The 26,986-nt window shown below is 45.3% G+C and overlaps 1 protein-coding gene across 1 annotated transcript in view; it reads left to right on the forward strand.

The window, feature by feature from the left end:
* Window positions 1-2,250: 2,250 nt before the first annotated feature.
* ZNF367 (zinc finger protein 367) overlaps window positions 2,251-26,986 on the forward strand; it is a 32,138-nt gene continuing 7,402 nt past the window's right edge. The window contains exons 1-3 of the mRNA XM_025358584.1: window positions 2,251-3,023; window positions 21,423-21,573; window positions 25,098-25,217. Of these exons, the coding sequence (XP_025214369.1) occupies window positions 2,604-3,023; window positions 21,423-21,573; window positions 25,098-25,217 (691 nt within the window). The 5' untranslated portion in view covers window positions 2,251-2,603. The remainder of the gene's footprint in view (window positions 3,024-21,422; window positions 21,574-25,097; window positions 25,218-26,986) is intronic.

Consider the following 26,986-nt stretch of genomic DNA (forward strand, 5'->3'; position numbering starts at 1 on the left):
CAGGTTACTGTTGATGAAGGGCAATTTTTAGAAGCAGAAAGTCAGCATCCTGTGCTGGATGATTCATCTTGCCCTCTGGGGCATGCTCTGGATGTTAAACAGTAACTATTTGTTGGTGATTAATCTGTCGGATTTTGCTCAACCCCTAATTCGAGTGTCCATGATGGATAGATCACTTTTTTCTTTACACTACCTGTCAAGTATAAAATAGATGGATAACATTTCCCTTCCAACTGATTCAGAGAAATATGTTACAATTATTTGGTATTAAACTAAAAACAAAATGAACGCTTACTGAATTAGGTGAAAGTAGAGCTGAACTTTCAGCTTTCTAGATCAACCATTACCCTATGAAATTTGCCACTAAACTCCGAAAGTTTTGGAATATGAGAAACGGGACTCAGAAATGTGTGAGTCCCATTTTTCAGCCTTTTCCTTCTTCTGCTCAGCAGACACTGAGATATAACCCACAGGCAGTACAGACTCATTCTTCCAAAGGATTTATTATGTAACCTTGTACAAGCCTCAACTTTTCTCATTTATAAAATGGGAAATATATCTTCCTTACCCAATTGTTGAGTGAACTGTGAAACATCCATATGTATTATTGTGTATCAGTACATATATGCTATTTTTGTAGTAAGCCTCCAGAAAATGGAGGCTATATACTGTTTCATTTCTTAAAAGGATACTTTCACTTGGTTCAAAGTTCAAAAGATACAAAGAGTTTATGTTGTATTTCTTGAAATCTTTTCACTTCTGTTCCCAGCCACATAATTTCCCTCCATGATCCATTAGTTTCTTTTGCATCTTGCCAGATATTTTATGTAAGTCTAAAAGTAAACACGTGTATTTTCCCCAGTTTAACAATTTTACATAAAATCACACTATTGCTTGTTTTGCCTTTTAAAATAAAAATACATTTTTGAAATTGTTCGTATCAGCACACAAAGAGTTTCCTTTGTTTTTAAACAATTGTGCCTTAATTTAGGCATAGCTGTGCATTTCTGTGTGTCTTTCACAGAGAAAAGCTATTCAGCTTAGTTATCGGTTATTATGCAGTCGTGTTCTAACTTAATTACCAATTCTAACCCTTAACCACTGGATATTCATTCATCCATTCAATAAATATTTATCGAGCCCCTACCGCGAGTCAGGCGGTGCCTGGGAATCTGTATTCACAAGAACAAACCGCAGCTCCCCAGTCCACATCTAGCGGGGAGGAAGCTGGGCACCCCCTCCGGCCGGTCCCTCCTCTGCCGCCTGCGAGCCCCACCCGGGCCGCGGTCGGCGCCCGCCAGGCGGGGCTGGGAGAGGACGCCGGGGCTCCGCGCGTCCCGGCGCGAGTACGAGGACGCGGCCGGGGCAGGTGGGGGCAGAGCAGAGTGGGGCGCCGCCCCGACCCCCGGAGCAGCCGCTCGGCAGGGCGGGGTCGCCGGGCTGGGGGGGGGATCCCCGAGGCGACTTGGCGGCATCAGTCCAGAGAGCGGACACTCGCCCGGCTCTTGTGGCCTCCGCGCCGCCAGCGGCCCGCGGGGACTTCGGAGGCCACTTCCTGGACTCTCCCCTTTGCACAGACGGGGAAGCGGAGGCCCACTATCGGCCGGGGAAGTCGGGGCGGTGCTGACAGGGCTGGTTCACAGCGCGAGCAACAGCTGGGCGGACGGAACTCGATTAAGAAACCAGGCACGCCGGGTGCCCACCAGCACCCCCCGCAGCAGACTCCAGCGGCCCGGCGGGTGGTGGGACCCAGGGCGGGGCGGGACGCGCGGCGGGGCCCCAGCCCTTTAAACGCCCTGCGCGCGGGAACCGCGGCCCAACAACCAACGGCGGGCGGGGCCGAGCGGGGCGCGCGCCTCCACCGCCCAACGATCGCTCCGGCCCCGCCCCGCCGCTGTCCAATCAGCCGCCCGCCTGCCGCCCTCCCCGCCGCCCAGTCGCCCTGGCCCGGACGAACCACACGGAGGGACGGTGGGGCGGGGCGGCAGGCGGGTGTGTCCGGGCGAGTGCCGGCGCCGCGCGCTCCGCTGGAGTTTCGAACGCTGTTGGCCCTCGAGACAGAAAAAAATACAAGAGCGGCGGCCAATGGCGAAGTGGGAAGGACCCGCGCGCAGCCCCGGCCCCGCCCCGGCCGGCTGGAAAGAAGGCCGGGCCCGGCCATTGGCTGCCGCCGCCTGTCACTCTCCGGTGCGGCCAGCGGGCAGCGGCCTCGCGGCGACTGGTTCCGCCCAGGCGCGAAATGTAACGCGGGAAAAGCCGGGGCAGGCACCGCGGCGGCAGGTTGTTATTTTTGGGGGCTCAGCGCTGCGCGTCCTGCTTTCCTGTCACCGCGAGGGCCGGGCCGCCCGCCGCTTCCCGCCGCTGCAGCCTGCGCCGCGGAGTACAAAGAGCGGAGGGCGCGCTCGCCTGGGGCTGGGGTCCAGCCCTGCCCGCCGGTGCCGGCCGCTCCCCTCGGTAGGTGGCTGCTGCGCAGGATTCCGGGAAACGTCCGTCTGCCATGAGCCGGCAGGACTGAGCCGGCGACTCGGAGCAGAGCGAGCGGGGGCAGAGCGGTGCTCAGGGGTGCGGCCCGGGGCCGCCGGAGCTGCGGGTCGGGCCGGGCGATGATCCGGGGCGTGGAGGCGCCCATGGCGGAGAACCCGCCGCCGCCGCCGCCGCCCGTCATCTTCTGCCACGACTCCCCGAAGCGGGTGCTGGTGTCGGTCATCAGGACGACCCCGATCAAGCCTACGTGCGGCGGTGGAGGGGAGCCGGAGCCGCCGCCGCCGCTCATCCCCACCAGCCCCGGCTTCAGCGACTTCATGGTGTACCCGTGGCGCTGGGGCGAGAACGCACACAACGTGACGCTCAGCCCCGGGGCCGCGGGGGCCGCCGCCTCTGCCGCCCTGCCTGCCGCCGCAGCCGCCGAGCACTCGGGGCTTCGTGGCCGGGGCGCGCCCCCGCCCGCCGCCTCGGCCTCCGCCGCCGCCTCGGGAGGTGAGGACGAGGAGGAAGCGAGCAGCCCAGACAGCGGCCACCTCAAGGTGAGCGGCGCGGGCGGGCGGGACGCGGGGCAGCCGGGGCCCGTTAACGGCGCGGCGGGCGGGGCGGAGTTGAAAACGCGAGGTCGGTCTGGCAGCGGCGGGGGCTGCGGCTGACAGGATGCTGACGTCACTGCCGCGCGCCAAAAACCGGCCCCGGCCGGGGTGGGGGCCTGTCACGTGACAGGCGGGAGCGGCGCGGGAGACAGTCCTTGCGGCAGGTGCAGTGTGGGCGGGAGCGCGGCCCGGGTCGCTGGGGAGGCCGGGTCAACGGCCACTGCCATCCTCCTGGCGGGCTGCCGAGTCCCTGGTTCCGAGAGGAAAGGAGGGGGGATGAGGGCCTTGAGTTCCACCGAGTGCGAGAGGGAAGGGAGCGCACAGTGTCTGCTCCATTACTGCAGATCGCCCTGGCCCTGGTAAAAGATGCCCTGCAGAGACAGCCGAAGAGCAAGAAATGACTTCTGGGCGTGTTCTGCGGCTGAAGTTGTGCCTTCACTGCCTTTCATTTATCCAGCATACTACTTGCTAGGTGTTGAGAGCACATAGTGGAATGAGACGCTAAAATTTGCTTGCAGTCTCCGGCTGCTTAAAGCTGGGAAGGTTGTGACCACGGGTTCAAACCTACATTTTACAGATCAGGCAGCTGAGGCTTAGAGTGATTAGTGAGGCGACCTCCCAACGATCGCACAGCTCAGTAGTGTGAGAGCGGGGACTAGGTCGAGGTTTCGTGGCTCTTAGTCCTGCATGTGTTTGGGGTGTCTTTCTGCTGACTTATACTGAACTCTGTAGACTGTAAGCTCCAGGAGAGCCAGGAGTATTTCTATCTGGAAGACTATATGAGTTTAATACCTTACGTTCTGTAAATGCTCAATAAAGGTGCTCAAAATATATTCGTGTAATGAATAAATGGTGCTAACAGAAGGGTAATATCCAGGTTCCATTTGTTACGTGGCTGTATAAGATAAAGCAATTTGCAAGAGATATTAAAATAATGAGTAAATCACACAGTGGATAAGCATCTGTACCAGCACATAATGTATAAGTTGAAATGAGTTTGATCATTTTATATGCAGTCACAAGGATGTTGAAACTACATTGTTTGGGTTTTGAGGAAATTGATACATTTTATATGGCATTATTATGAAGTAACTATAAAGTTATAAAACTATAGGTTTTTATACACTTCAACTCTTGAAACTACACCTCAGTAAACATTTGAAAGAACAGAACCTGGGCTGGGCGCGGTGGCTCACGCCTCTAATCCCAGCACTTTGGGAGGCCGAGGCGGGCGGATCACAAGGTCAGGAGATCGAGACCATCCTGGCTAACATGGTGAAACCCTGTTTCTACAAAAAAATTAGCTGGTCGTGGTGGTGGGCGCCTGTAGTCCCAGCTACTCAGGAGGCTGAGGCAGGAGAATGGCGTGAATCCGGGAGGCGGAGCTTGCAGGGAGCTGAGATCAGGCCACTGCACTCCAGCCTGTGCAGCAGAGCCAGACTCCGTCTCAAAAAAAAAAAAAAAAAAAAAAAAAAACACCAAAAAAAACAGAGCCTGGTGAGGTGGCTCGTGCCTGTAATCCCTTCGGGAGGCTGAGGGTGGGGAATCACTTGAGGCCAGGAGTTCAAGACCAGCCTGGGCAACATAGTGAGACCTCATCTGGCGGCCTGCCCCTATAGTCTCAGCTACATGGGAGGCTGAGGCAGGAGGATCACTGGAGGCCAGGAGTTTGAGGCTACAGTGAGACATGATAGCACCACTGCACTTCAGCCTGAATGACAAAGACCTCAACTCTTTAAAAAATATTGAAGAAACTTGCCGGGTGCGGTGGCTCACGCCTGTAATCCCAGCACTTGGGAGGCTGAGGCGGGTGCATCACCTGAGATCAGGAGTTCGAAACAGCCTGACCAACATGGTGAAACCCTGTCTCTACTGAAAATACAAAAGTTAGCTGGACGTGGTGGCGGGCGCCCATAATCCCAGCTACTCAGGAGGCTGAGGCAGGAGAATTGCTAGCACTCGGGAGGCGGCGGTTGCAGTGAGCCGAGATTGCGTCATTGCACTCCAGCCTGGGGGACAGAGGGAGACTCAGCCTCAAAAAAAAAAAAAAAAAATTGAAGAAACTAACGATAGAAGCGTTGATAATATTGCTGAGTATTACTGAAGGCTACAGTTGCTGTTGGGCTGCCTCTAGGTAGCCCTTAGTGAGATGTAAGATGAATGGGTGTCTGTGGGCGTGGTGGCTCACGCCTGTAATCCCAGCACTTTGGGAGGCTGAGGCGGGCGGATCACAAGGTCAGGAGATCGAGAACATCCTGGCTAACATGGTGAAACCCCATCTCCACTAAGAATACAGGAAAAAAAAAAAAATTGGCCGGACTTGTTGGCTGGCGCGTGCAGTCCCAGCTACTTGGGAGGCTGAGGCCGGAGAATGGCGTGAACTCGGGAGGCGGAGTTTGCAGTGAGCCGAGATTGTGCCACTCACTCCAGCCTGGGCGGCACAGCGAGAGACTCTGTCTCATTAAAAAAAAAAAAAAAGATGGTTGGGTATCCTAGATATTTTTGTGTTAACGATTTATAAGTTTTAGTCTTTTTTAAGAAACGCTATATTAGATTATGTAGTTGAACAATATAAAGGCATACATTCATAAATTCTTGTGTAAGATTTTGCCTTTATGGTTTTATTCTTTTTTTTTTTTTTTTTTTTTTTTGAGACGGAGTCTCGCTGTGTCGCCCAGGCTGGAGTGCAGTGGCGCGATCTCGGCTCACTGCAAGCTCCGCCTCCCGGGTTCACGCCATTCTCCCGCCTCAGCCTCCGAGTAGCTGGGACTACAGGCGCCCGCCACCTCGCCCGGCTAGTTTTTTGTATTTTTAGTAGAGACGGGGTTTCACCATGTTAGCCAGGATGGTCTCGATCTCCTGACCTCGTGATCCACCCGCCTCGGCCTCCCAAAGTGCTGGGATTACAGGCTTGAGCCACCGCGCCCGGCCTACCTTTATGGTTTTATTCTTACAGATTAGTCTAGTTCTGGATCACCCAAGAAGATTAATGTTATATAGATGAAATCTATAGGTATATTGTTTTTGGCCTAAAACAGACTTATCCTTACCCAGACATTTTATAAAAGTTGCTAACAGTGGCCGGGCGCGGAGGCTCAGGCCTGTAATCCCAGCACTTTGGGAGACCAAGGCTGGCGGGTCATGAGGTCAAGAGATCGAGACCATCCTGGCCAACATGGTGAAACCCTGTCTCTACCAAAAATACAAAAATTAGCTGGGTGTGGTGGCACACGCCTGTAGTCACAGCTACTCAGGAGACTGAGGCAGGAGAATCGCTTGAACCCTGGAGGCGGAGGTTGCAGTGAGCTGAGATCATGCCACTGCACTCCAGCCTGGCCACAGTGAGACTCCGTCTCAAAAAAAAAAATTGCTAACAAGATGCATGGGTTTGAATTGTATTTCCATGCTGTACACCTCTTTTCCGAGGTAAAGTATACCAACAGTTGTAAAAAACATGTAAAAGTGAAAAGGCTGTTTTATATTTCTGCTTTTTTCCTTTCTCATGTAGTTTTTCCTGTTGTAACTTTCATAAATTATTTGGTAAATTGATTTGAATATGTCTTTCTATTGATGAAGCAATCCACATGCAGCTCCAAAAATTCATTTATTTAGCATTCCCACCATAAGAGAGAAGGGTCTGGAATATACCTTTATTTAAGAAAGTTGCTAGAGTAAGCTTTGTGGGGGCAAGAAGGAAAAAGAAAAAAATAAGGAAGTTGCCTAGTTTGATTTGTGGTCAATACACTGAACTACAAAGATAGGGAGTCCCAGCCCGTTTTACTGCTTTGCTTCTTTAAAGTACTTGTAGTTCTTTTTTTTTTTTTTTTTTTTTTGAGACGGAGTCTCACTGTGTCTCCCAGGCTGGAGTGCAGTGGCGCTATCTCGGCTCACTGCAAGCTCCGCCCCCCGGGTTCATGCCGTTCTCCCGCCTCAGCCTCCCAAGTAGCTGGGACTACAGGCGCCCGCTACCGCGCCCGGCTAGTTTTTTGTATTTTAGTAGAGACGGGGTTTCACCATGTTAGCCGGGATAGTCTCGATCTCCTGACCTTGTGATCCACCCGCCTCGGCCTCCCAAAGTGCTGGGATTACAGGCTTGAGCCACCGCGCCCGGCCAGTACTTGTAGTTCTTTATCTCCACGTGCATCATCGGTGAATTGTGCTGAGTCTGCTCATTTTGGGGGAAGACAGGAGACAAGTTTGTAATGTAGCCAGTGCCAATAACGTGCTCCCAATATGCCACATGAGGCACTAACAGCTGTGGGTTTGAGAACAACATTTGCGTTCATTTACTGTCTATTCGTTGCCACTGCTCCCAGGGGAGGTGTTAGCGTCTGAGTCCTGCACACCCTGTGTCAGCTTTCTCTTGCTCTTTTGTTTGTTCCTGCCCAACACTGTCTTCCTCGCCTGTGGGAACACCTACTAGCTTACTTTGGCTGCTCATCACACAATTGCTTAGCACTGTTGGCATATAATTATATATTGTCTTCTTCTGGATTGTAGAATTCTGAGAGGGAAGAAAGCAGGTCTAACTGCCTTCGGCCACAGGTTATTCCAAGGCTCCCCACCTTGTCACTGTGCCCTCTACTCAGACTGCATTTGAAGTTACTTCTTCACTGGGGCTGGTGGGGTCTGGCTTCTCAGATACTATACACCCTGCAGGAGCTACCGGCTGCCTATGCTGCTTCCCCTTTCTGTGTCACCTGAACACTTCAAAACCTAGACTGTACGTACTGTTTCGAATAGCTGATTTTTAAATACTTTATACATAATCTATAAATTCATACTATTTATGAATAGTAATGTTTGAGCACTGTGTTAAACCTAACATCATGTTAACATAGTAGGCACTATTTATTGCCTGGCACAGAGTAAGCATTTCATAATGTTAGCAGCAAACTGCTGGGCTCTGTTGAGCATTTTGAATTTTTTAATTCATTTTATCCTGTTTACCTGATGAGGAATGAGAAATAAGAGTCCCCAAGACAAAGTCTAGTTAAAATCATATGGTAAGGTGGCAGAACTGATTGGAACCTTCCAGAGTCCCCGTTCTTAGTCCCTATACTACACTGCTCCTGGGACTATCACATGTAAATGGACTTCAGGGGTTTATTTTTGTTTTTTAAATATTAAGCTGATATAAGTAGACATAAGAAATGCATGCTATTGGCCGGGCATGCTGGCTTGTGCCTGTAATCTCAGCACTTTGAGAGGCCAAGGTGGATGGATCACTTGAGGCCAGGAGTTTGAGAGACCAGCCTGGCCAACGTGGTGAAACCCTGTCTCTACTACAAATACAAAAAAATTAGCCAGGCATGGTGGTGCACGCCTATAGTCCCGGCTACTCAGGAGGCTGAGGCATGAGAATCACATGAACGCAGGAGGTGGAAGTTGCAATGAGCTGAGATTGTGCCACTGCACTCCAGCCTGGGCGACTAAGCGAGATCCTGTCTCCAAAAAAAAAAAAAAAAAAAAAAGAGAAAAGAAATACATACTATGTGTAGCTTATCTATATCTCAGTCGAGATGCTTTATAAGAGTGCACTCAATTCAATAAACTGGAATTAAAACTTGAGAAGTTGTGAAGATGAGTCAGGATGGGAAGTAGGGTTAGGAAGCATGTATGCAAGTCATGGGAAGTTTGTATCTAAATCTGAATGTGAAGAGGTTCACACACCTCCCTCTGAGACCTATTTTTGTTTTCCTTCTAGGTTGTGCTTGTGCCCTTTATTTGAATTCTACTTACAAAAATGTGTCAAGGACTTTTAGGTTTTTTAGTTATCACATGACTAAGCACTTTCAAAATCACTAATCTACCTTCTAGAGGTATGGAGATTGTTTTTAAAATTATATTTACTAAGGTGTGCAAAAGTTTTTGGCAATTTAATAATTTTGTGTTGCGAATTGTCAACAGACTTGACAAGATCTGTTCTTAGCCTAGAGGTGCACTTGGCTGCTGAGTGTAATACTCTTAATTGTCCGAAGATGCCTAGAAACAAGGTTTTCTCATTGATAAGGCCAAAAGGAAGGGGGTCCTCTTTAAGTAACATTGCTTATTTTAGTATATATTGTTAAAAGATGGTCTTTATTCATTTATTTAGGGCATTATATGATTATTTGTTTCATCTTATTTTTTGAGCTAAAAGAATGCACTTAATTAGCTGGGGGTGGTGGCACATGCCTGTAGTCCCAGCTACTCGGGAGGCTGAGGCAGGAGAATCGCATGAACCCGGGAGGCGGAGGTTGCAGTGAGCTGAGATCACGCCACTGCACTCTAGCCTGGGCGACAGAGCAAGATTCCATCTCAAAAAACAAAACCAAAACAAAAAACCTCAAAGAATGCACTTAGTGAACCCTTCCCTGTATATGGCCAGTATGTTGTATTATGCTGTATATTTCAGCACTCACTCCATTTTTCTCATTTGGAAAATATAAACGTGTTGCTGGTGGCAGAAGCAGTCTCTTAGAGTTGCTGGGAGGCAGCCATATGGTTCGCGTTTTTTTTTTTTTTTTTTGAGATGGGGTCTTGATGTGTCACCCAGGCTGGAGTGCAGTGGTGTAAATCTCCGCTCACTGCAACCTCCGCCTCCTGGGTTCAAACGATTCTCAAGTCTCAGCCTTTTGAGTAACTAGGACTACAGGTGTGCATCACCATGCCCGGATACTTTTTATGTTTTTGGTAGAGATGGGAGTTCACCATGTTGGCCAGGCTGGTTTCGAACTCCTGACCTCAGGTGATCTGCCCGCTTCGGCCTCCCAAAGTGCTGGGATTACAGGCATGAGCCACTGTGCCCGGCCAGTTTTTGGATTTTTAGTAGAGGCAGGGTTTCACCACATTGGCCAGGATAGTCTCGAACTCCTGGCCTCAAGTGACCTGCCTGCCTCGGCTTCCCAAAGTGCTGGGATACAGGTGTGAGCTACCACGCCTGGCCCACATAGTTAACTTTTAATGTTTCCCCACTGTTAGACATGCTTATTAATAGTAATGGTTAGTCTTAAATTTTTGATGTTAACTAACCAGTTATTTCAAATTGCAAGAGTCAGCAGTATGTTCTTGCATATTTATTTGTTTACTTATTTTTTATGTTTTGGAGACAAAGTTTCTGTCACCCAGGCTGAGTACAGTAGCACTGTTAGGGCTCACGGCAGCCTTGAACCTCCCACTTTCAAGTGATCCTCCCACCTCAGCCTCCTGAGTAGCTGGGACTTCAGGTGTGTAACACCTGGCCTTTTTTTTTTTTGTAGACGGGGGTCTTGCTATGTTGTCCAGGCTGATCTCAAACTCTTGGACTCAAGCAATCCTCCTGCCTCAAATTACCAAGCGTTGGGATTACAGGCATGAGCCACTGTGCCCAGCCTTTCTTACATATTTAAAAATACTAGGAAAGGGATCCTTTTATGGTAGAAGACTTGTATCACTAAGGTTTTTTCTTTTTTTTCTTTTTTTTTTTTTTTTTGAGAGAAGGTCTCATTCTGTCGCCCAGGCTGGAGTACAGTGGCACAATCATGGCTCACTGCAGCCTTGGCCTGCCAGGTTCAAGTCATCCTCCTGAGTATGGGACCACAGGTGTATGCCACCACACCTGGCAAGTTTTTTTTGTAGAGATGGAGTCACACTATGTTGTCCAGGCTGGTCTTGAATTCTGAGTTCAAGTGATCCTCTTGCCTTGGCCTCTTAAAAGTGTTGGGATTACAGGCGTGAGCCACTGTGGCCAGCCACTACAGTTTTTTTGTTTTGTTTTAAGACGGAGACTTGCACTGTCGCCCAGCTGAAGTACAGTGGCGCGATCTCGGCTCACTGCAACCTCTGTCTCCCGGGTTCAAGCAATTCTTCTGCCTCAGCCTCCCGAGTAGCTGGGACTACAGGCGTGTGCCACCACGCCCTGCTAAATTTTTTTGTATTCTTAGTAGATACGGGGTTTCACCATGTTGGCCAGGGTGGTCTCAATCTCTTGACCTTGTGATCCGCCCGCCTTGGCCTCCCCAAGTGTTGGGATTACAGGCATAAACCACTGTGCCTGGCCTGTGGGTGTTTTTTTGTTTTGTTTTATTTTGTTTTTAAGACGGAGTCTCGCTCTGTCGCCCAGGCTGGAGTGCAGTGGTGATCTTAGTTTACTGCAAGCTCCACCTCTTGGGTTCACGCCATTCTCCTGCCTCAGCCTCCGGAGTAGCTGGGACTACAGGTGTCTGCCGCCACGCCTGGCTAATTTTTTGTATTTTTTAGTAGAGACTGGGTTTCACCGTGTTAGCCAGGATGGTCTCGATCTTCTGACCTCGTGATCTGCCCAACTCAGCCTCCCAAAGTGCTGGGATCACAGGCGTGAGCCACTGCACCCGGCCAGGCCTATGGTTTTTAATTGACCTGATTTCATGTTCTATTTCTTTCTTAACAGAATCAGCTGCTATTTTTATTGATCACAGATGCTATATTCTTTTATATTTATTTTGTACTTATTAAAACAATTATTCATGATATGACCATAACCAGCAATAATCCATGAAATTATTGTGGCTTAATAAATGATGGCAATAAACATTTCACTCCTGTGTAGCTCCTTCTGTCTGACTCTGGGTTAATAATTTTAGCAAGCAAGACTTGAGCTAAATGTGGCTACTGAGGATCACAGCCCAGGAGTGAAGATGAAAGAATTTGTTGATCACCAATAATGGCCACGAGTTGGTTTGTTAATTTGTACTTTAATGATAAGTCATGGTCCATTTAGGATCTTGCTAATTCCTGCTTCATTATACATGGGAATTTCTTGAGGAATTAAGTAAGGTTGATGAGCTTTTTGTTTCATCAACAGATATTTGTTACTAACACACTAAGTCAGTTAGCTTAGGCTAAAAAGCAGGCTGCAGAATGCAACTTCAAGATGGCAATCTCAGCCTCAGCATGGCTCATGTTATACGTCCTGGGAGGGTTGACCACTGGTGTGCTCCACATTCTGTTCATTCTAGGATCCTGAAGGAATCTCTCCAAGCTGGGACAGATGGGTCTCAAAGCAGAGAGAAAACAGAGATGGTAGAACCACATGTTGTATTAGTCCATTTTACATTGCTATAAAAGAATACCTGAAGCTGGGTGATTTATGAGAAAAATAGGTTTACTTGGCTTAGAGTTCTGCAGGCTGTGCCAGAAGCTTGGCGCCAGAATCTGCTTCTGGCGAGGGGACCTCAGGGAGCTTCAAATCATGGCAGAAGGTGAAGGGGAGCAGGTTTCACATGGTGAGAGGGGGAACAAGAGGGAGGGGAAGAAGTGCCAGGCTCTTTTTAACAGTCAGATCTCATGGTAAGAATATGAGCGAGGACAGCATCTGGATGTTCATGAGGGATCTGTCCTTATGACCCACACACTTCCCACTAGGCTCCGCCTCCAATACCGGGGATCAAATTTCAATATGAGATTTGGAGGGAACAAACATCCAAACTACACACGCTATTTTCGCCTTTTATTGGCCAAAGCAAGTCATGGCTAAGTTGGACTCTGGACCCACAGTGAAAGGGGCAGGGAATGTTTTTGCAATAATATCTGCCACAGTGCCTTCTCACATTTTAAAAATTGTGGCAAAAACCCTGTAATATTTACTACCTTAACCATTTTTAAGTATGCATTACAGTATAGTAGTGTTAACGATATGTAAACGGTTGTGCAGCAAGTCCCTAGAATTTACTCATCTTAAACAAACTCTATACTCACTGAACTCGCCTTTCCCCCCTCCCTACTCCCTGGCAACCACCACTCTTCTATGAGTTTGATGACCTCAGATACCTCATATAGGTGAAATTATACAGTATTTACCTTTTTGTCACTGGCTTGTTTTACTTAGCATAGTTTCTTAAAAGTTCATCCATGTTATGGCATATGGCAGGATTTCCATCTTTCTCAAGGCTGAGTAATACTCCATTGTTACTAACACACTGAGTCAGTTAGCTTAGGCTAAACTGTATATAGCACTATTGATCCATTCATCAGTAGGTGGACATTTGGGTTACTGTTGATTGTGAATAATGCTGCAATGAACACAGATGTCCAAATATCTCTTTGAGATCCTGTTTTCATTTCTTTTGGATATGTAGCCTTCCCATATCCCAATAATTAATTAATTAATTAAAAATTCCCATATCCCAATAAATAAATAATTAATTAATTTTAAAAAAATTCTGTTTTTAAAAAATTATTTATCTATTTATTTATTTAATACTAGAGATGGGGTCTTGCTGTGTTGCCCAGGTTGGTCTCTAACTTCTGGCCTCAAGCGATCCTGTCACCTCAGACGCCCAGAGTGCTGGGATTACAGATGTGAGCCACTGTGCCTGACCCCCACGTTCTTGATCATTAAAAAAGTTAACTGTAATGGCTAATGAGAATTTATACTACCAACATAAAACATATTTCTTCAGTTATTAATAATTTTTAGGTGTTCCTGTTTAGTATACTGCCTGTATGACTGAAGGAAAAATAGGTAGAGACTTCATTAAATCTTTTGAAAACTTTCTGTAGACTTTTAGAATACAAGTAGTAAGTGTACAACTAATTTGAATATTCATGGTATAAGACTGAAATCAGGTCATTAAGTTGTGCTGAATATAGATTTTAATATCTAAGGATTTTCTTAAAACATGATTTATCCTAGAAGATAACTCATCCATGTAGGGATCGATCTTTTCTTTCAATGTGAAAATTTGATTGAAGGGAATTTTGCTGTAGCTTATTACTATCCTTCAAGGTTTCAGGCTGATGTTTAAGCTTTTGGAAGGCTTTGAGTTTTGATATTGAAAGCCCTAAAAGCATCTTCATTTTAGATGTAGTTGTATATGATCTTTTTATTATTTTTTTTCATGTAACTTGTATGTGTGAAAGTTCACTTAACTGGGAGACAAAGTTTCTTTCAAGTAAATGTTTATTTTATATTAGTTTTAGCTGTATAGAAAAGCTGTGAAGATAGCGCGGAGAGTTCCCATAAACTGCACACCCAGCTTTCCCGTTAACATCTTACACTAGTGTGGTACATTTGTTAAAAATTAATGAACCAATATTGATGCACTAGTATTAACTGAAGCCCATAGCATATTCAGATTTCCTTAGGTGTTTAATCAACGTGAAATTACATAACATTAATCATTTTAAAGTGTACAATCTAGTGACATTTAGTACATTCACAGTGTTGTACAAGTTCCAAAACATTTTTATCACCTCTAAAGAAATCTTGATCTATTAGGCCATGACTCCTTGTTCCCAACGACATGCAGACCTTGGAAACCAACAACCTACTTTCTGTCTCTGTGGATTTACCTATTCTGGATATTTCATTAAATGAAATCATATAATATGTTGTCTTTTGTGTTTGGCTTCTTTTTTTAGCATACTGTTTTTTAGGTTCATCCACTTTGTAGCACACATTATTTTCATGGCTGAATAATTTCATTATATGTATATATACATATTCCATTGTGTATGTGTGTGTATATATATATGATATTGATACAAAACTATCAAACTTTTCCACAGTGGCTGAGCCATTTTACATTCTCATCAGTAGTATATGATGGTTCCAATTTCTCTACATGTTTTAGAAAAAGCTATTTCCTACTTATTTTCCTTTTTTCTCCCAGTATAGTATAACCTAGTTGGTGCGAAGTAGTATCTCATTGTGATTTCAATTAGCATTTTCCTAAATGATGAATAATTTTGAGTTTTTTTTTTTGAGACAGTTTTTGCTCAGTTGTCCAGGCTGGAGTGCAGTGGCGCGATCTTGGCTCACTGCAACCTCCGGGGTTCAAGTGATTCTCCCTCCTCAGCTTCCCGAGTAGCTGGGATTACAGGCATTCACCATCATGCCCAACTAATTTTTGTATTTTTAATAGAGACGGGGTTTCACCATGTTGGCAGGCTGGTCTTGAACTCCTGACCTCAGGTGATCTACCCACCTTGGCCTCCCAACGTGCCGGGATTACAGGTGTGAGCCACTGCGCCTGGCTGATTTTGAGTATCTTTTTATGTATTTGCTGGCCATATAACTGCATTTGCTGGCCATATAACTGCTCTGGAGAAATGTCTCTTCAAGTCATTTGCCTATTTTTTAATTGAGTTTTTTGTGTTTTTTGTTGTTGTTGAGTTCTAAGAGGTCTTTTTATATCCTTGATACTAGGCCTTTATCAGATGTATGGTTTGCAAATAAATATCTCCCATTCTGTATGTTGGCCTTTCATTTTCTTCATAATGTCCTTTGATGTACAATAGTTTTACATTTTGATTCAGTCCAATTTATTTTGTTGCTTAGCTCTTGGTGCCATATCTAAGAATCCATTAAAAAATATAAAGTCATGAAGATTCATCTCTATGTTTTCTTTTAAGAACATTACAATCTTTTTTGTTTTTGTTTTTGTTTTTGTTTTGAGACAGGGTCTCACTGTGTTGCCCAGGCTGGAATGCAGTGGCGTGATCTTGGCCCCCTGCAACCTCTGCCTCCTAAGTAGCTGGGACTCCAGGCACGCGCCACCCTGCTCAGCTGACTTTTTGTGTTTTTGGTAGAGATGAGATTTCACCATGTTGCCCAGGCTGGTCTCGAACTTTGGTGCTGAAACAATCCACCCGCCTCGGCCTCCCGAAGTGCTGGGATTACAGGTGTGGGCTCCCGTGTCCAGCTAAGAGCTCTCGAGTTCCAGTTCTTCCGTTTAGCTCTGTGGTACATTTTGGGTTAGTTTTTGTATATAGTGTAAGGTCAGGGTCTAACTTTATCCTTTGGTAGATGGAAATCCAGTCACCCCAGAGCCATTTGGTAAAGAGGCTGTTCTTTCTCCGTGAACGTTCTTGGGTCCTTTGTTGAAAATCAATTGGCCTTTCATGTATAGGCTGGTTTCTGTACTCTAAATTTTATTTCATTGGTCTGTATGTCTTTCCTTATGCCATTACCACACTGTCTTAATTGCCAGTGCTTAGTACGTTTTGAAATTGGGAAGTATGAGTCCTCCTGTTTTGATCTCTTTTTCAAGATTGTTTTAGCTATTTGGAGCCTCTAATTAAAATTCCATATGAACTTGAGGATAGCCTTTTCCATTTCTGCAAAAAAACAAAAAACAAACACAAAAAAACCCTGGAATTTTAATAGAGATTGCATTGTGGCTGTAAGATTGCTTTGGATAGCATTGCTGTGTTATCAATTTTAAGTCATCTAATTCCTGAATTGTATCCTAGTAAGTTTGGTGTGTTGTGTTTTTGGTATTATTTGTGTCAAGGTATTTTCTTTTATCCCTCGTGATTTCTTCTTTGACCCATTGGCTATTTAAGAGTGTGTTGGGCTGGGCATGGGGGCTCACGCCTGTAATCCTAGCACTCTGGGAGGTCAAGGTGGGTGGATCACGAGGTCAGGAGTTCGAGACCAGCCTGGCCAACATGGTGAAACCCTGTCTCTACTAAAAATACAAAAATTATCTGGGTGTGGTGGCGCACACCTGTAGTCCCAGCTGCTCAGGAGGCTGAGGCAGGAGACTCACTGGAACCCGGGAGGTGGAGGTTGCAATGAGCCGAGATTGTGCCACTGCACTCCAGCCTGGGCAACAGAGCAAGACTCTGTCTCAAAAAAAAAAAAAAAAGTGCTGTTTAATTTCTATATATTTGTTCCTGTTTTCCTTCTGTGAAGTTTCACTCCATGTGGTCAGAGAAGATACTTGGAATGCTTTCAGTCTTTTAAAATTTATTGAGACTTTTTTGTGGTCTAACATATGGTCTATGTTGGAGAATATCTTTGTGGATCTTCTGCCTAGTTGTCGTATTTATTATTGAAAGTAGGGTATTAACTGGTCACAGGGGCTCACGCCTGTAACCCCAGCAATCTGGGAGGCCGAGGTGGGCGGATCACGTGAGGCCAGGAGTTCAAGACCAGCCTGGCCAACATGGTGAAACCCTGTCTCTACTAAAAATACAAAAAAAACCCCACCAAAAATTAGCCACGCGTGGTGGCGGGCACTTGTAATCCCAGCTACTCGGGGGGCTGAGGCAGGAGAAAGGAGAATTGCTTGAACCCGGGAGGTGGAGGTTGCAGTGAGCTGAGACTGCACCTCTGCACTCCAGCCTGGGCAACAAGAGTGAGACCCTGTCTCAAAAAAAAAAAAAAGAAAGAAAGAAAGAAAGAAATAAAGGAAGTAGGGTATCTAAGACTAGCTGTTTTTGAACTATTTCTCCTTTTAATTCTGTCACCTTTTTTTTTTTTTTTTTTTTTTTTGTGAGACGGAGTCTCGCTGTGTCGCCCAGGCTGGAGTGCAGTGGCCGGATCTCAGCTCACTGCAAGCTCCGCCTCCCGGGTTTACGCCATTCTCCTGCCTCAGCCTCCCGAGTAGCTGGGACTACAGGCGCCCACCACCTCGCCCGGCTAGTTTTTTTTTGTATTTTTTAGTAGAGACGGGGTTTCACTGTGTTAGCCAGGATGGTCTCGATCTCCTGACCTTGTGATCCGCCCGTCTCGGCCTCCCAAAGTGCTGGGATTACAGGCTTGAGCCACCGCGCCCGGCCTAATTCTGTCACCTTTTGCAGGGGGCTCTGTTCTTAGGTGTATATGTATTTCTAAATGTTATATGTTTTTCTGGCCTTTCACTGTTCTTTCTGTCTTTTTTTCTTTCTTCCTTTTTTTTTTTTTTTTTTTTGGAGATGGAGTCTAGGCTGTCTCACCAGGCTGGAGTGCAGTGGCATAATCTCGGCTCACTGCAACCTCCACCTCCTGGGTTCAAGCGATTCTCCTGCCTCAGCCTTCTGAGCAGCTGGGACTATAGGTGCGCGCCACCACCCCCAGCTAATTTTTGTATTTTTAGTAGAGTCGGGGTTTCACCATGTTGGCCAGAATGGTCTTGATCTCTTGACTGCATGACCTGCACACCTCAGCCTCCCAAAGTGCTGGAATTACAGGGTGAGCCACCACGCCCGTCCTTTTCTTTTTTTTTTTTTTTTTTAAAGAGATAGGGTCTTGCTCTGTTGCCTAGGCTGGAGTGCAGTGGTGTGATCATAGCTCACTATATTCTTGACCTCCTGGGCTCAAGTGATCCTCCTGCCTCAGCCTCCTGAGTAGCTGGGACTATAGGCACACACCACTGCACCTTGCTAACTTAAATTTTTTTTTGTTTTGTGTTTTTTTGAGACTGCGTTTCACACTGTCTCCCAGGCTGGAGTGCAGGGGTGCAATCTTGGCTCACTGCAACCTCCACATCCCAGGTTCAAACGATTCTCCTGCCTTAGCCTCCTGAATAGCTGGGATTACAGGCATGCGCCACCACACCTGGCTAATTTTTGTATTTTTAGTAGAGGCAGAGTTTCGCCATGTTGGTCAGGCTGGTCTCGAGCTCCTGACATCGTTATCTGCCCACCTTGGCCTCCCAGTCAGCTGTTAATCTTATCAAGTACCCCTTTTACATGATGAACCACTTTCTTTTCCTTTTGAGACCCGGTCTTGTTTTGTCCCCAGACTGAAGTCAGTGGCGTGATCATGGCTCACTGCAGCCTTGACCTCCCAGGCTCAGCTGATCCTCCTTCCTCAGCCTCCTGAGTAGCTGGGACCACAGGTGTGTACCACCACACTCGGATAATTTTTAAATTATTTGTAGAGATGAGGTCTCCTTGTGTTTCCCAGGCTGGTCTCAAACTCCTGGATTTGAGTGACCCTCCTGCCTTGGCCTCCCAAAGTGTTGGGGTTGCAGGCTTGAGCCACAGTGCTTATCCAACTCACTGCTTTCTTGCAGCTTTAAGATTCTTTTTGTCATTTGACAGTTTGATTACAACATGTCTTGGTGTGGATCTCTTTATTTTTCTTGAAGCTTATTGAGCTTCTTGGGTGTTTAGATTTGTGTCTTCTCAAATTTGGGAAGTTTTCCATCATTATTTCTTCAAATATTCTTCCCTTTTCTCTCTTGCCTCTACAACTCCAGTTATATGTATGTTGGTGTGCTTGATGGTTCCATAGGCATCTTAGACTCTGTTGATTGCCCTTCATTCTTTTTTCTTTCTATTCTTCAGACTGGATAAATTCAACTGACCTATCTTCAAGTTGGCTGATTGTTCTGTCAGTTCAAATCTGCCATTGAAATTCTCTAGTGAAGTTTTTTTTTGTTTTGTTTTAGTTATTGTACTTTTCAGCTCCAGAATATCTATTTGATTCTTTTTTATACTTTCTGTCTCTTTGTTGGTTTTCTGTTTGTTGAGACCTTGTTCTCCTGGTTTCTTGTCATTCTTTTTCCTTTTTCTTTTCTTTTTCTTTTTCTTTTTTTTTTTTGAGACAGGGTCTCGCTCTATTGCCCAGGCCGGAGAGCAGTATTGTAATCATGGGTCACTGCAGCCTTGACCTTGCAGGCTCAAGTAATTCTCCCACCTCAGCCTCCCAAGTAGCCTGGGAGAAGTGCCACCATGCCTGGCTAATTTATTTTTATTTCTTGTAGAGAGGGGGTCTCGCTATGTTACCCAGGCTTCTTGTTATTCTTTGTCCATCGTTTCCATTAGCTCATTGAACATATTTAAGACAGTTGATCTAAAATCTTTGTCTAGTAAATCCAATGTCTATTCTTCTTCTCAGTCTCTTTGTTAATTTCTCCTGTGTATGTACCATACTGCTTTTATTTCTTTGCATGTTTTGTAACATTTCGTTGAAAACCAGATGTTTTGAATATTATCATGTGGTGACTCCGGAAATCAGACCCTTCCTTCTGAGTTTTTGTTGTTTGCTGTGAGTTGTAGTTGTTTAGTGACTATTCTAAACTCTTTCTAAATTCTGTGTTCTTTGTTGTGTTTGTTCTCTAAAGTCTCTTTCTTAGCCTGGTTCAGCTGATGCTTTTTTGTTTGTTTGCTTTTTGTTTTTTTGAGATGGAGTCTCGCTCTGTCATCTAGGCCGGGGTGCAGTGGCGTGATCTCAGCTCACTGCAACCTCCGCCTCTCGGGTTCAAGCAGTTCTCCTGCCTCAGCCTCCTGAGTAGCTGGGACTACAGGCGTGTGCCACCACACCCAGCTAATTTTTGTATTTTTAGTAGAGGCGGGGTTTCGCCATGTTAGCCAGGCTGCTCTTGAACTCTTGACCTCAGGTGATCCACCGGCCTCAGCCTCCCAAAGTGCTGGGATTGCAGGTGTAAGCCACCACGCCTGGTGCTTTGTTTTTTGTTTTTTAGAGATGGGGTCTCACTCGGTTGCTCAGGCTATAGTGCAGGGGTATCAAAACTCACTGTAGCCTTGAACTCCTTTGCTCAAGTGATCCTCCCACCTGAGTCACTGGGATTACAGTCTGAGCCACCACTAGTATTTTGCCAGACTTTTTTGAATACCTAGAGCCTCCCTCCACCATCCCCCAAAAAAGAGTAGAAAGAAAGGAGGACAACCACCTTCTTCCAGTCTATGCAGAATGGCTGTGTTGGGGGCACTATCATTGCTTAGCCCTGCTGTTTACAACTCTACTCTAGCCTCATTTCCTGCTTGTGCTGAGCCTACAGTTCAGCTAGAGGGTCTTTTCAGATCTTTTCTGAGCATGCTTCCTGCCCTGGGCATATATGCGTGACTTTCTAAATTCCTAACCTTAGTGTAAGTGGACATTGTTGAATGCCCTAATTTCTAAAAGAAACTTCCTCCCAGCTTTTCCTCTCAGGCTGTTGGTGTGTCTGTTTGCCTCCGCTGAAATCTTTTGCCCAAGGTGGCTGCAGATTGTTATTTGCCTTACAAGGTTTTTGAGCAGTACCCTCTGAGGAGACACCTCTCTGACCTGTTCCACGTTAGGGAAAACAAAGACCGACACCTTGTGTCAGTCCTTCAGGTAACCCGCAAGCTCAAAACAGGCAAGCGCAATTCTTTCAGAATTTCACCCTGTGGAAGCAGGGACTGAGGGAGTAGGTTCCCAGACTGGGAGTGCAGGCTGCTGTCTGCAAGACTGCCACTGGGGAAGGGAAAGAGAGAGGGCAGGTCAACATGCTGCAAAGCTTTTCCACTGTTTCAACTTGCTTTCTTACTGATTCAATTTGCTGAGTTGCTATAAATGTATTTTCTGGTTTGTGACAAAGCCGATTCTGACAGTTTTTGCTTGATTTTTCAGTCATCTGTGAAGGGATGGGCCGTTGGAGTTACCTGCTTCACCATTTTTACTGATGTCCCTTAAGAAAGACTTTTGCTTTGTTTTTAGAGACAAAACGAAAATGTTTTGTGCTATGTTGCTTTGAACCCTGGCCTCAAGCGATCCTCCTACCTCAGCCTCCTAAATAGCTGGGACTATTAAGTGTGTGCTTCTGCGCCCAGCTCCCAAGAAAGATTTTTAAAAGTTATATTATGATATGTTGCTTTAATAAGTAGAGTTAAAGAAATTGTATTAATGTTTATAAAAATTATCAACAGGATGGAATCCGACGTGGTAGGCCCAGAGCAGATACTGTCCGTGATTTAATAAATGAAGGAGAGCATTCATCCAGCAGAATCCGTTGTAACATCTGTAATAGGGTGTTTCCACGGGAGAAATCGCTCCAGGCTCACAAAAGGACTCATACAGGTAAGTTGAGCAAATTTTATAGAGACTGTCAGAAGTAACACTTTCTTTTTTTTTTTTTTTTGAGACAGAGTCTCGCTCTGTCTCCCAAGCTGGAGTGCAGTGGCGCCATCTTGGCTCACTGCAAGCTTTGCCTCCTGGGTTCAAGTGATTCTCCCGCCTCAGCCTCCTGAGTGAGTAGCTGGGATTACAGGTACGCACCACCATGCCTGGCTAATTTTTGTATTTTTACTAGAGACAGGATTTCACCATGTTGGTCAAGCTGGTCTCGAACTCCTCACCTTGTGATCTGCCTGCCTCAGCCTCCCAAAGTGCTGGATGTGAACCACCGCGCCCGGCCAGAAGTAACACTTAACTGAAAGCTCATTTGATACTGAGTAATAAATTACCTTTTTAGTTGCCTTATATTTTCTTACATTAACACTATTAGTTGTGAAGTTTTTTAAAAAGGCAGTATAGTCAGTTTCTTTTTGGTGGAGAATAGTGGTTTTATGAATACTGGTTACATGTGATTTCTAAAGTTATCATTGGTAATTAACCTAGATGTCATAGTCATGTTATTGGCAAATTTAGTTTTACCCCCTACCTGCCTGAATTTTACTTGATATACTTTTATCTATATAATTGTTAAAATTCATCTGTACGCTAAAAACTGTAATTGTCAAGTTTTTAATATAATTTTTAGAGTCCTCAGTGTGCTATCAGTACATCCGACCTAAGCATTAAATCTGTGGTGAACTATGGTAGGCAGCTATCCCAAGATTATGGTATATCTGTATTTGCATATGGAAACTATATTTGCATTTAAATATCATTTAGAGGGCCAAAAAAAAAAAAAGTATAGAGGTCCCTTGTTCTCGCTATAAAGTTGGCCCCAAAGGAAGGAATCTTATAGTTCATCTGATAGTTTGCAGGTGAGGAAACTGAGGTGCCAAAAATCCAACTACTGCTGGCTTACAATCAGTCTCTCATACCTCTAAGGCTAGAGCCACACCGCCCCGAACAGCAGCTACTGTGACTCCTGAGCACTTGAAATGTGTGTAGTCTAAATTGAGATGGGCAGTAAATATAACATACACTTAATATGAAAAAAAGAGTGAATAATTTTTACTGTTGAATATGTATTGAAATGACACTTTTAGATAAATTGGATTAAATAAAATATATTATTAAAATTAATTTTACAGCCGAGTGGGTGGCTTATGCCTGTAATCCCAGCACTTTGGGAGGCCGAGGCGGGCAGATCACCTGAGGTCAGGCGTTCAAGACCAGCCTTGCCAACATGAAGAAACCTCATCTCTACTAAAAATACAAAATTAGCTGGGCGTGGTGGCAAATGCCTGTAATCCCAGCTACTCAGGAAGCTGAGGCAGGAGAATCGCTTGAACCCGGAAGGCGGAGGTTGCGGTGAGCCGAGATCGTGCCATTGCACTCCAGCCTGGATAACAAGAGCGAAACTCAATCTCAAAAAAAAAAAAAAAAAATTAATTTCACCTCTTTCTCTTTACTTTTTCTAGTGTACCTTCGAGAAGTGGTTCATACTGTCTTTCACTGGGCAGTACTGGTTTAGAACTTAAGCTCGTAACCCTCAGTCCCCTATTTTTTTCCACCATGTTTACGGTGCTCACCTGTTTCTCACTTTTTTTTAACTTGCGGTTTTTGAAAATATATATTTAAATGATACGATAGAAAAGAGGTTCTTTTAAGTTAAATCCCTGGAAAGGGGTAATGTTTGAATTTTGAATCATTGTAAACTAAGGTGTCTAGAAGTTTTGACTTTAGATACCATTAGTAAAATGATTACTTAATGAAACATTCTAATTTTGAGAATTTTTATGTATTTTTTTCAATCTGAATATTCTAAAATATCCCCCGGATAACTGGTTTGCAGGCCGTAGAGTTGCCAGTGGGGGTACGATTCAACACTATGTGGGAGAATGAAGAAAGGGCTGACTGCCGTCCTGATCACCACTACCTCACTGTGTCACCCGATACCCCAGGCATCAGCCTAGACATCTGTACATCAGGGAACTGAAAGGAGGATCCCTAAGGGGTAGTTGAGCCCTATTAGTATATTTTGTAAAAAGCTTTTCCGTTACTATTTTAAACAATCTCCCTCTATCTGTGTTTTATTTTAACTTGTATTCAACTATCACAACCACTTAGTATGTCTTTAAGTAATGAGAAATTTAGGGAGAACTTGTTATTGTTCTTTGAGTTATATTGGAAAATGCAAACCAATGTATAATTGTTGATTAAATAATGTTTTTTTCAATAAATAATGTTTAATTATCATTGAACAAATTTTTCAGCACTTGAGCCTAGCACTGTGTTGTGTATAGGAATTTAAGTGAAGTATAAGGTGCTAGGAATCTGCAGGAGACTGCCATGACACATAAACAACACAGGACCCCAAGTTAATGAAGGTATACAAAGTTCAATTATTTGGAGGTAGATAGGAAGAATTCAGTTATTTGGGGAGATAGGAAGAATCTTATTGAGAGCCTCCAGGATTGGGAAGATTTGAATGGGCAGAGAAACTTGGATTTTCAAGGATGAGAACAAGATGAGGAACTGCCTCCTGGCTGGAATGATTCTCCAGGAGGGAAGTAAGGATCAACTCTGCCCCTTAACCCCAGTAGCTAATGACATTGCTGAGATTGCCTAGAGCGCCGATCTTAGAGGACCATTTAAAAGTCAGCAGATAATATTTATTTGTTCAAGGTGTGTAATAGGATTTGTGGGCCGGGCGCGGTGGCTCAAGCCTGTAATCCCAGCACTTTGGGAGGCCGAGGCGGGTGGATCACGAGGTCAGGAGATCGAGACTATCCTGGCTAACATGGTGAAACCCCGTCTCTACTAAAAATACAAAAAACTAGCCGGGCGTGGTGGCGGCGCCTGTAGTCCCAGGTACTTGGGAGGCTGAGGCAGGAGAATGGCGTGAACCCGGGAGGCGGAGCTTGCAGTGAGCCGAGATCACGCCACTGCACTTCAGCCTGGGAGACACAGCGAGACTCCATCTCAGAAAAAAAAAAAAAAAAAAAAGGATTTGTGGGTGGTTCAGGGGCTACTTGGTATGACAAAAGCAGACTTCTATGCCAGCTACTCTGGGAGTGCTGTGCAGGGGGAGAAACGAGAGGCCGGCCAGGAGGTTGTCGGAGGGTTCATCCTAGCGGGAGGGCTGCCCGTCTGACCAGGGGAAGCTGAATGGGAAGGCAGGAGTGGGTGGAAGACATAGTGAAGAACCAGCAAGATCTAGTGATTTGGAGTATGAGGGAGAAAAAGTCTGGGATAAACTCAAGATGATAACCTCAAGGCCTAAAGAATAGATTGTGTTCCCCAGCAGATAAGGCGCTTGATGCCACCCAAGTGCTGCCATTAGCATTTCCACCTGCAGCTCCACAGGGACCGTGACATGTTTTATTGTGATTGGGAGTCAAGACCTATATAAAGGCTGATTCTCTCCCATCCCCCTGCTCTTCTGGCCTTATTATCTCAGATACCATATCTAACATCTGTCTCCTTAGGTGAGAGGCCCTATCTGTGTGACTATCCAGACTGTGGAAAAGCCTTTGTTCAAAGTGGACAGCTCAAGACACATCAGCGTCTCCACACCGGAGAGAAGCCTTTCGTCTGTTCAGAAAATGGTATGGTGTTCGAAGTTAAGTTTATGGAGTAACTAGTTGTGACGTAACAGTCAAAATATCTTTTCCTTGAATTTTTTTGAGGGGAAAGATTTTTTAATATAAATTTTATAAAACTTTATAAGCGCTCTTCTTTGATAATTGCGATACATGCTGAATTTCTCAGAAATGACTGATTTTAAAAATGTGTTGGTTTTGATTTTTGTGAGTACATAGTAGGTATACATATTTATGGGGTATATGGGATACTTGATACAGACACGCAGTGCTGAATACTGACATGGTAAATGGGCTATCCACCCCCTCAAGCATGGGTCCTTTGTGTTACAAATCATCCCGTTATACTCTTAAGTTATTTTAGAATGTACAGTTAAATTATTGACTATAGTCACCTTGTGCTATAAAATACTAGGTCTTATCCATTCTTTCTATTTTTGGTACCTATTAACCATCTCTACCTTCCCTTCATCCCGCAGCTCCCCTTCCCAGCCTCTGGTAACCATTGTTCTGCTCTCTATCTCCATGAGTTCAATTGTTTTGATATTTAGATCCTACAAATAAGCGAGAACAAGTGATGTTTGTCTTTCTGTGCCTGGCTTAAGAAATGATTGATTTTAAAATACAGTAATCCTTTTTGATGAAACCTTAAAGGGCAATTAAACATACTATATCCAGTTGTAGGCAGTAGATAAATCTGTAAAAGTGAATACAGCCTTTGGAGCAACATTTTAAACTTTTTAATTATTAAACTGAAGTAAGCATATTATCCTAAGTGATTTTCTTAATCTTTTATCAGTTTCTAAAGCTGCACATTTGTTTGCAGTTACAGTATATTTGAAGTTCAGTGCAGTCTGTCCTGTTGCTCTGTAATTTTCTTGATTATTACACGTGTCGCAAAGGTCTGCAAACTTTTCATCTAGCAAGTTTGCTTAAGCCTATACACAATGGTTTCCTCTATGTTGAATAATGAATATTTATTTATTTTTTGAGGCAGAGTTTTGCTCTTGTTGCCCAGGCTGGAGTGCAATGGCGCCATCTCAGCTCACTGCAACCTCCACCTCCCGGGCTCAAGTGATTTTCCTGCCTCAGCCTCCCGAGTAGCTGAGATTAGAGGCGTGCGCCACCACACCCAGTTAATTTTGTAGTTTTAGCAGAGAGAGGGTTTCTCCATGCTGGTCAGGCTGGTCTTGAACTCCCGACCGCAGGTGATCTGCCTGCCTTGGCCTCCCAAAGTGCTGGGATTACAGGCATGAGCCACTGCGCCCGGCATTTATTTATTTATTTATTTATTTATTTTTATTGTTTTGAGACGGACTCTCACTTTTCGCCCAGGCTAGAGTGCAGTGGCACTGTCTCAGCTCACTGCAACCTCTGCTTCCCAAGTTCAAACAATTCTCCTGCCTCAGCCTCTGGAGTAGCTGGGATTACAGGCGTGTGCCACCATGTCCGGCTAATTTTTGTATTTTTAGTAGAGATGGGGGACCATGTTGGCCAGGCTGGTTTTGAACTGCTGACCTCAGGTGATCCACCCGCCTCGGCCTCCGAAAATGCTGGGATTACAGGCATGAGCCACTGTACCTGGCCTGAATATTTGTTTTTTAAATGTTCTTGTTACCAACAAAGCTGACAGGAATGTTTTCACACTTGTAGCTTTGTTCATCTTTTGGGATGCTTCGTTATGATAGATTCCACAAATGGAATTCCCAGGTCCGAGGTTTTGAACTCCACCCCACCCCCGCGACGGAGTCTTGCTCTGTCACCCAGGCTGGAGT

This window comes from Theropithecus gelada, chromosome 15 (genome assembly GCF_003255815.1).
Source record: "Theropithecus gelada isolate Dixy chromosome 15, Tgel_1.0, whole genome shotgun sequence".
In the NCBI taxonomy this organism is placed as follows: domain Eukaryota; kingdom Metazoa; phylum Chordata; class Mammalia; order Primates; family Cercopithecidae; genus Theropithecus; species Theropithecus gelada.